Here is a 10,072-nt window from a genome sequence, read left to right as displayed (position 1 = left end):
CTCATAGAGCTGGAGGGAAGGGAATGAGCATGGCCTCTGAGAGTTAAATGAGTTAATATATATGAAAATATTAAGATGAAAATAAATTATGCCTTACTCTAAATAAGGTTAATAGAACTTCTTACACAACAAGGAAAAGAATTACAGAAAGAATCAGAAAACAAAATCCAACAATTTGGTGTTTATAAGTTACAGATACACGAATATAGCAAAATATATACACAAATTTCAAAAATAAAATGAGCTAAATAAACTGTCATGCAAATGCAAATTCAAGAAAAGCAAGGGGCTTCAATTATGATATTTGGAAAAGAGAAGTTTAAGCTAGAAGCATGAAAAGAGGCAAAGGGGGCACTAAAAGGCACAGATTTTCAATATATCACTATTAAATATATACACCCCAAATATTGTACTTGTTGACAATTTATACCCTGCCTATTTCTCAAAAAGGAGTTGAGATAATTGCACGACTAACATAGCAACAACACAAAAAAGAGGAACAGAAATTAAAGGAAAACAGAACTACATAAAGAAAAAAACACACACAAAATCAGGCTACAATTAGATCAGGTAAATGAGTGTTCTTAATTATTTTGGGGTCACAGAGCCCTTCCAAAATGCGGATAATGCTACAGACACCCCTCCCAGAATGGTTCATCATGCACGTATCAACACAGCTTTGTTCAGTCCCTACGGGCCCACAACCTTTAAAACCCCTGCATGCTCAGATTCCTAGGCAGTGCACGGACCCAAGGTTCAAAACTCTGAAGTAAATACAAGTTCGAGTAAGCATGGATTTGAATAAAATAATTTAAAAACTTAGTTAACAAATAGAACTGATGGGGTAAAAACACATTTCTTGAGAGTACGTAAATGCTTTATAAAAACTGATAGATATATTCAGGCCCAAAAAAGTTCGATGGATGCTTAGAAATGTTGACACCACAATACAATAAGACATAACAGCAATGACCTAAGCATTCATCATTTGGAAATGTAAAAAAAAATAATAACAACACTTGGGCCAAAAGGAAATTCCTAATATAAAAACAAACAAAAAAAATACCACACATCAAATGTATGGAGTGCAGAAAAAGCTCTAAGAAGAAATCATAGAACAAAGTACCCACATTTACTAGAAATATTAAAATATGATTAATAATTAATCTTAGAAACATGAAGTATTAAACAAAAAAAGGAAGGAAGAGCGGAATACATATACTTTGACACAACAATTCAATTAGTAAACAAAATTAAGAGTTGATTTACAACACAGAACATCTGCCATGAAGAAAAAAAGACAACAGAAACAAACAACTACATTCAAGGACAATTAAACTATTTCAAGCATGATCTCTTGTAACATTACACTGAGAACCTAAATAAAATGAAAGGAATTTAAATACATAATAAAACAGTGAAAGAAACTGAACAGAAGGAATCAGGTTCTGCTCACACTTCCAAAAAAGTAAAGTACCTGTTCTTAACATGGTTATGTGAAGATTCTGTCAACCCTTCAGAAAGAGAGTCTTAATCCCTTGTTACATAAATTGTCAAAAGGAATAAAGGAGATGGGGGTTGGAGGAAAGAGAAAGTGCATATTCCAAAATGTGAGAACAGCATGAAATGACTTGTGAGTGGAGAGGGCGTCTGGATAGGGGCTGGCATGAATTCCATGTGGTTGTAGAGTGGGCGACCAGATTGGTTGAAATGGAGTTTATGTGCAGAAAAGCCCCCAAAGGTTGGTTTTAAGGAGATTGGTGACATGTGCAAAGTGATGCTTTAAAAAAAAATCAACATGGCTGGGGTGTGCAGAAGTACACGGAGGGAGACATCAAAGGTAGGAAACAGACAACCACCAATAGGGACAGGCCTGGCCAGGGCTGAGATAGACTTGGGGGGTTGCCAAAGAGGTAGATCTTGGGGGGACTTGCTGCCCCACCTACAGCGAGCAGGGTCTCAGTATTCTCTCCACTCCTGGTAAATGGCTGAAGACCCTTGGTGCAGACTGCCTGCCAACAACGTCCGGGCGCCATCTGGTCAGGCCAAGTCCAGCTGGTGGTGCAGCATGTTCTGTTTAAATGTTTCACATACTCACACAGCAGAGAGGAGCTGGCCAGAGGTGATCCCAGCCCTCAGACCTGTCGTTTTAAAATCTCTGGCGACCAAGCCCCACTTACTCAGTAACATTTATGGCTTTGCCATTTTTATTTATTTTTTTATTTTATTTTATTTTTTTTTACGATGTCTGATCTTGTTTATTTGTTACTCTTTAGAAAATCTCATTTTTGACTGGACTCAGACTTAGAGGTAGAAGCTCTCAGAGAAGACAGCCTGCGTCTCTTGGCAATCTGTTCCTGGCGGTTTTCTTTGGCCTCCTTCATTCTCTTGGCCAAAAGTTTAGCATATTCTGCAGCCTCTTCCTTATTTTTCTTAGTACGCTGTTTCTTCAGAGCAATACGCCGACGTTTGTGTTGCAGGACTCGTGGAGTAACAAGACGCTGAATCTTGGGTGCTTTGGTTCTAGGTTTCTTACCTTCTTTGTTTAGGGGCTTTCTCACAACATACTGGCGGACATCATCCTCTTTAGAGAGATTGAAAAGTTTGCGAATTCTGCTAGCTCTCTTGGGCCCCAGGCGACGAGGCACAGTAGTATCAGTGAGACCAGGAATATCTTTCTCCCCTTTTTTCAGTATGACCAAGTTGAGAACACTCAGATTGGCATCCACAATGCAACCCCGAACCGACTTGCGCTTTCTTTCTCCAGTCCTCCTTGGTCTATAACAGGAATGCCCCTTACTCAGGAGCAGGCGGACACGGCCATGGGTCAAGACACCCTGCTTCATGGGGAAACCTTGTTTGTCGTTCCCACCACTGATTCGAACCACATAACCCTTCCATTCTTCACCCAGAGCATCAGCAGCAACTTCTGTGGCCATACGCTTCTCATAAAACGTACGAAGTTTGCGTTCATTGTCCACTTCAATGAGTTTCTGGCAGCCAGTGGCTGGGAAAGAGATGTTCAGCTTCATCCTGAAGCAGCCGACGGCCTCCGAGGCGCCACGAAAAAGAGCGGCTTTGCCATTTTTAGTCATCAAAACTACACATAGCTGCCAAGCTGAGTTTCTGATTAGCTGACATAACCAGCATTACCACCATGGGTTCATGGGATTCCAGCCATAAACTGTTGGAAAACTTCAAAATAGCTCAGACTGCCTCCTCCCACACTGGCTTTGAGGAACCCGGGGGGAAAGCCAATACTAAAGATCCCCATGGCCACACGAAGGCTTAAGGGCCTGGGACAAACACTTAAATGGGCCAGACACGTCACTGTCAGAGCCCATTGCTGGGGGACTGAGAACGAGTAGCCATGTTCAAGCTCCACTCAATCAGGACTAACAGACCTGACATTTGGGAGACGCTGGGGCTGTATGGGGGTCCAGCACAGGGCTCACAGCCTAGTTATGTGCTGGGATATTAGAACCCCCTGGAGAGCTTTAAAAACACACCACTAAGCCCCGCCTCTGGGGATGCCACTGAAGTAGTCTGTGTGGAATGTGGGCTTATTACTTTTTAAACCATCCCCAGGTGAATACCAGTTAGCAGAGGGGAGGACAGAGAGGACAGGGACGTGGACTGCACTGTTGCCGCAGGGACACTCAGGATGGCCTCCAGGAAACGTCACAGGGCACCCAGAGCCTAGGATGCAAGCCTGAGGGAACGAGGGAAAGCCTGGTTTAATGAGGGCTGTTGTAAGCCCTTCCATTTCAGAACCGGACTGGGTCCAGTGGGGGTGGAGAAGGCCTCTCCGGTCTGCAGGGACAGTGTCTCTGGTGGGACAGGGGTCATTCTGGGTGACCATCTGCAGGGACAAAGCACTTTCATGTGTGGTCTCTTTCTGAATGGGAGTCTTGTACCAACCATTAGAAGTATGTGGCCAGGTCCCACTATCCCCATTTCACGGATGGGAAAACAGCCTTGGGGCTTACTCGAGATCACACAGGCAGGAGAGGCAGAGCTAACACTTGAATCTGGACCTCTGACTGAATCACCTGCTTCCAACATCCTCCAGCACTGGAGGGCCGAGAGGAGGCTGCAGAGCCAGCAGACCAGAAACAAGCCCTGCTGATGTCCAAGGCACGCCACCGTCTTGGGGACCTGAGTCTTGTGGAGGGGTGAATGACTAATGCCTCAGGCCTGGGTTGAGACAGAGCTGGGCATCAAATGTCCTCTGGCCTGCAGGACCAAACCTCTACCCTCCCATGAAAGAGCCCAACCTCACTCTAACACAGAACGGAATTAAGGGACCACGCCAGGAACTCACACCCTCACTCCCAACCCCAGAACTAATCCTCCCAGACCCTCACTTTGTTCTGCAACCTGTTTTGGTTGTCCCCACCAGTGCCCAAGGCAGGCAGAAGATTCTACTTTGTGGCTGAGGTATCTACTTTTTGGATTCCTTTTTCTTCAGCTCATTTGGCCTGTGAGCATGGTTACTTCTTCTCTAATAAAAGTGCCAGAATTCAGTATGATGTTCACGAGTTCACCCGACATCTTCATGGGTTTAATTAAACTCTTTCCCTCTTACGTTTATTCCTCTTCTGGAGTCTGGAATAGAGGGCAAAACGAAACCTCATAGGCTTGGAAGTCAAATATGAGAATGAGAAAACCAAAGGCCGGCTCTCTTTTTGGATGCACCTCCGTTCTGGTGGCCTTCCTGTCACCCCACCCTCTTTTCCGCTCAGTAAACCTGCTGAGCGCAGGGCACCTGGCTAGGACCAAGCGGGGTCCTTGCTGCTGGTGTGGGTGCTCAGGAACCCGTAGGTTCAGCACTGTTATCAGGAAGGTGAGCAGGGCCTTGCAGACAAAGTGACTGGGTGCGGGCTCCATCTGGGAAAGACTTGCAGGCTTTGGTGCGAGCACCTCGCTCTAGAGCTTCTCCGCAGCATGGATTTTCTGATGCCGAATGAGGTGTGAGCTCCCCCTGAAGGACTTGCCACATTTGTTACACTCATAGGGTTTCTCTCTGGTGTGGGTTTTATAATGCTCGATAAGGGCCGACCTGTGCCGGAAGGCTTTGCCACACTCGTTGCATGCATAGGGTTTCTTCCCAGTGTGGATTCTCTGGTGCTGAATCAGTGCAGAGCTGTGGCAGAAGGCCTTCCCACACTGGCCGCACTCATAGGGCTTCTCCCCAGTGTGGATCCGCTGGTGTTCAATGAGGGAGGAGCTCTGGCTGAAGGCCTTCCCACACTTATGGCATTTGTAGGGTTTCTCGCCAGTGTGGGTCTTCCGATGTTCGATGAGGTTAGAGCTCTGGCTGAAGGCCTTCCCACACTCTTCACATTTGTATGGTTTCTTCCCAGTGTGAATCCTCTGGTGCCGAATGAGGTGGGACCTGTGACAAAAGGCTTTCCCGCAGAGATCACATTCGTGAGGTTTCTTTAGGGTGTGGATTTTCCGATGCTGGCTCAGGCCTGAACTCTGGTTGAAGGATTTCCCACATTCTTTACACTGATAAGGTTTCTCTCCGGTATGAATTCTCTCGTGTTTTCTGAGACTTGAGCTCCGACTGAAATCTTTCCCACATTCCCTACACTCATAAGGTCTCTTCCCAGTGTGGGTTTTCTGGTGTTGCGTGAGGGCTGAGCTCTGACGAAAAGCTTTTCCACATTCTGGGCATTCGTAGGGCTTCTCCCCAGTATGGATTACCTGATGTCTGAGAAGGTGCGAGCTCTGACTGAAGGCCTTCCCACACTCACAGCACTCGTAGGGCTTCTCCCCAGTGTGAATCACCAGGTGTCTGAGGAGGTGTGAGCTCTGGCTGAAGGCCTTCCCACATTCCCGACATGCGTAGGGTTTTGCTGGTTGTGCAGTTCTGTGAGGTTCATTAGGTCCTGAGTGCCCCCCGCCCACTGTCTCACAACTGTGTTTACTGAGTTCTTCTCCACCATGAATTAACTGACACATACTAAGGTCTGGTTTCTGGAGAAAGGTTTGGCCAAATATTTCCTCATCTTGGGGTCTGTTTACTGGGGGGATACTCTGATGCTGAACAGGGCTTGAGCACAGACTGAAATTCCCCTCATAATCATCGTGTTCTTCGTTTTGCTCCCCAAGAGGGATCTCCTTATAGATAACAGCCATTTGCTCTAAACCTCTTTCCTGAAGAAAAGAGCCCCCCAGGTCCTCCTCTGGGAAAAGTTCTTGCTGCACCTCTAACCCATCTTCAAACACAAAGGTCTCACCAAGCTTGGATGCTGGGGGAACCTCCATTGTGGATCTAGTATTATTCCCCAATGACTGTATTTCTTGAAAAATATTCTTCTTTGGGACACGCTTACTGTTCTCACAATCTGAAAGGGAAACAAGGGACATTGTCAAGCACCTAGTATGTGCTTCCTTCCTGTGCCAGGATCTATGATAGATATGACAAAATAAGTGTAAGATGCAATCTGGCCCTTGAGATGATCCCCACTAGTTAGAGACCATTTGAGTTTATCAGAAACAACTGCAAAAAGACAGAGAGACACACAGAATCAAGCATGGTGAGACACAAGGCAGAGAGACACACAGAATCAAGAATCAGCATGGTGTCTAGACTCTAAAGTCTGGAGGTGTTCATAAAGGTGGGCTAGAACAGGAAGTGGAGCCATGTGGAAAAGGGGCAATACTCCACCTGCTGGAGGACGTTGGGAATGGGTGGTTATTGGAAAAAGAGAGAGCACACTTTCCTCCTGTACTAGGCTAGCTGTACCCCCTCCAGTTAGCCAGGGGCCCCAGACAGAACCCTGGAAGTCAGCCTAGACCTTCTCCCTCTCACTCGCAGTCTTATCCTGTTCCTTTCCTGAGGCTTTACTGAAGGGGTCTCTGCTGCCATTCTGCAGCTCAGGCCTCAATGTGACTCCCCAAGACTATTTTAAGACTCACCTCCCAACTGGCTACCTACCTCCAACTTCTATTCTTCCCTCTGACCCATTCTCTACATTGACACCCGTGTCTACTACCTAAAACACATTTCTCTTTTTAGGATCTTGTGACAGCCCAACTCCTTCACAAGCCCCTTCACACATGGCCCTTCCAGCCCTATCTCCTGCCTCCTTCCACACACTCCTAACCTTCCAGCTCAGAAACCCATTGGCACTGCTCTTTTCCCCCTCCTACCAGGTCCCTCCCCCTTCTCAGACTGCCACTGGCAGTCATCCTTCCAGACTCAGTCCAAATGTTCCCTCTTCTCTGCACCCTCAGACTGAAGATCTCAGGCATGCCCCCTCCATGACCCACAGAGCTCGGTACACATGTCCATCACAGCAGTCACCACACTGGATGGCAAACATCAATTGACAGGACTCTTTCCCACTACTGCCTGCAAGGTCCCAAAGGGCAAGTACATGCACCCTCATTTTGGAACCCTCAGCACCCAGCACAACACGACAATCTCTACACACACATTTGTTGAATTAATACATGATTGAATGGAGGAAAAACCATTTGGGTTGTGCTAGACCTGATTGTCAAACGAACTCTTCATTCAAAAAAATTATTCTCTGGGAGATGTAAATAAAGAAAACAGAAAAAAAGCATGGCTGCACCCGCTGAAGGAGGGAATTTTCATAGGAACAAGGAAAGAGACTAGAATACCCCATTCAGCACTCCATCCCCCTGTGGTAGCCCCTGAGGGAGCCCCTCAGGACCCCACTCAGAAACTTAGGTGCAAGCTAAAAGGAAACTCCTCAGGTACCATAATAATGGTAACGACAGCTCATATTTGTTGATTATCCATTCTGTGCTAGGCACTGCTAGACCTTTTAGAAGCATATCTCATTTAATCTTCACAATTCTATACAAAGGTACTATCATCCTTACCCTGAAGCTTAGAGAATAACTGGCTCAAATAACACATTAATCAGAAGTCATGATGGAACTCGTTTCTATTTGAAAATATTTTTTAATGAATTTTCAGCCAGTAGAAAGACCAGAAGTGGGGGAAAAAACAAAACAAACAAACATGTACTCTCAAAACTTCTTTGCTCACTTCAAGTCTTCCCTTCCTCTTCAGCAACCGTAGCCTTCAATCCTTCCAGTTTTCTCACCCAACTTCATCAACCTAATATCCCCCCATGTTCACCCATTCTCCTCCTCTAGCTCCACCCCTTCCCTGTCTAGCTTAGACCCTCTCTATCTATAGTCAGTCTAACCATACATGTCACTTCAACTAATTTCTCTGACCAGGATCACGTTCCTCACTTTCTGCCCTGTTGCAACCAGCAGCTAATCCCTTTTCTGCCAATTTCTCCCAAAATGTTAAATGTTGCCAAGGAAAATCATACGTCTGTGTATGGCACCAAGACCGACTTCAAGTTTCCAATTTCAGCTGGGACTTCAATACTCAGCTCCAGCATCCAATGACCTCCTTACTGCCAATCCCTCTCTTCTCAGTGCTCATTCCCCACCCCTTCTGGCACTGCTCACCAATACCTCCTTCTCAAAACCCTTCATTTCAGAGGTTGCAAATTGGCAGCCTGGGGATCCTGCCACAGACTCGTTTTGTCTGGCTCTCAAAAGAGTTGGGCTTTTCCTTTTTGTTTGACTTAGCTGCCAATATGGAAAACTCAATAGGGTTCTGGCTTTCTCTTGAAAAACTGGAAGATGTAACAAGATGGGCCCACTCCTTTACTAAACCCACCTCAAGGTTTTCAGCTTGCTGGACACATCACCCCCATTGCTATCCCCCGCTTTATTTCCTTGGTTTCGGAAAGGCTTTCCCCCCCGGTTTTCATGCCCTCGGACCCCTCCGTCTTGGTCTCTGTGGTTTGCAACTCTTCGTCCGCTCACCTGTTAAATCCCGCTGTTTCCAAGGTTCCCTCCTTGGGAGTTTTCCATTCCCACTACGTACGACCTACACGCTGAAGTTTCCACTCTGTTTAAAAAGTTGGCAATCCTTTATCTGTCCCCAACAATATTTTAAACGTTTTTGGATCGAAAAGCCAAAGATCTGGAACCCCATGATTCCCATCTCTCTCGGGGCCTCCCCGGCTCCGCCTGCATCTGTCACCCCATCCTCCAGGGGCACCCACAGGGCGGACTCTCGGTCTGGTCAGGGTTTCCTGGCTGGAGGCCTGCGAGCGGCCGCGGACCCGCACACGCCTCCCGGGCGGCGACGCCAGTACCCCAGTACCCCAACATGCTTCCCACCGACGAAGACGTCCGCACCCGGGGCCACCGGAGGGACAGGTGGGCAACCTGACTAAAGCGGAGCCACTCACCTGATCGGGGGCGGAGCCGCTCACCTGGGCCGGGGCGGGGCCGCGGGCGGGCGGGGCGGGGCGGGGCCGCACCTCAGCTGCTCCAACCCGCGGCCGACGCGGTCTCCCTCCGCGGCTGCTGCTGACGCGGAGCCCGCGGCGGCCCGAACGCCCGGAGCCCCGCCCCCGCCCGCGGGCACTTCCGGGACCGCTCTAGGCTGCGCGGAGGTTCTGGCGTCTCGGTGGTCCTGAGGTGCCGGCTGTAGCCGCGCGTGGCTGCCGCGCTCAGGGGGTCAAAGACGGGGATCAAGAGAGTTTTTCCAGTCGGCGCAGTGGATCCGGGCTGTCCCCAAAGGGGACAAAGGGACTGAGGGGCAAACAGAGCTGGGCGAGAGTGCAGGGGAGGAAACTGAGGCCGGGAGGGGTGGGCCGGCCTAGTGCCGCTGGCTGGAGGCCCATTTCCCGCTGCACTTGCTCTGGGGGTGGGGACAAGCCAGGGGCCGCTGGGGCGCCTGGGGTCTTCAGGAGAAGGAGAAGGGGATCTCAGAGCGGGAGCTGTCACCCCGCACAGGCCCAGGGATTCTGTTAGCATCCACACTCCCATCCTGGCCCTCCCTGTCCTCCCCTCCCCCACAGAGACAGAGATGAGAGGAAGGGCCCCTTGAGGAGGACCCAGGAGATGTCTGTCAGTGTAGGCTGGACCCTCTCTGGACCCTGAAGACCCCTCAACTCAGTGCATTTGAGGTATGACCTCCAGGCATGAGGCTTCTCTTAGGGGAACCAGGAGGGAAGAGGAGTGTGTTCTTGAAATCCCCATCCCACTCCCA

At 48.4% G+C, this 10,072-nt stretch overlaps 2 protein-coding genes across 3 annotated transcripts; both read right to left on the bottom strand.

The window, feature by feature from the left end:
• Positions 1–2,241: 2,241 nt before the first annotated feature.
• On the bottom strand, positions 2,242–9,401 carry ZNF70 (zinc finger protein 70). Of its 2 annotated transcripts, none has more exons than XM_081036523.1 (2): positions 9,267–9,401; positions 2,242–6,356 (listed from the first exon to the last, which is right to left on the bottom strand). In XM_081036523.1, the coding sequence occupies exon 2, from the start codon at positions 6,274–6,276 to the stop codon at positions 4,930–4,932; it is 1,347 nt and encodes a 448-aa protein (XP_080892649.1). In that variant the 5' UTR covers positions 6,277–6,356; positions 9,267–9,401; the 3' UTR covers positions 2,242–4,929. The 2 variants fall into 2 exon arrangements, with proteins under 2 accessions (XP_080892649.1, XP_080892650.1); XM_081036524.1 differs by having other exon boundaries at positions 2,243–6,356; positions 8,836–9,272.
• Positions 2,283–3,095, bottom strand: LOC308492075 (small ribosomal subunit protein eS6-like; the record flags this gene model as incomplete). The annotated part of the gene is made up of 1 exon (XM_081036525.1): positions 2,283–3,095. One exon carries the CDS (start codon positions 3,093–3,095, stop codon positions 2,283–2,285), a length of 813 nt encoding a protein of 270 aa, XP_080892651.1.
• Positions 9,402–10,072: the final 671 nt, after the last annotated feature.

Source organism: Rhinolophus hipposideros (assembly GCF_964194185.1).
Source record: "Rhinolophus hipposideros genome assembly, chromosome: 24".
NCBI lineage: Eukaryota > Metazoa > Chordata > Mammalia > Chiroptera > Rhinolophidae > Rhinolophus > Rhinolophus hipposideros.
The sequence above is the reverse complement of the archived record's forward strand: the minus strand, read 5'-3'. Positions and strand labels throughout refer to the sequence as shown.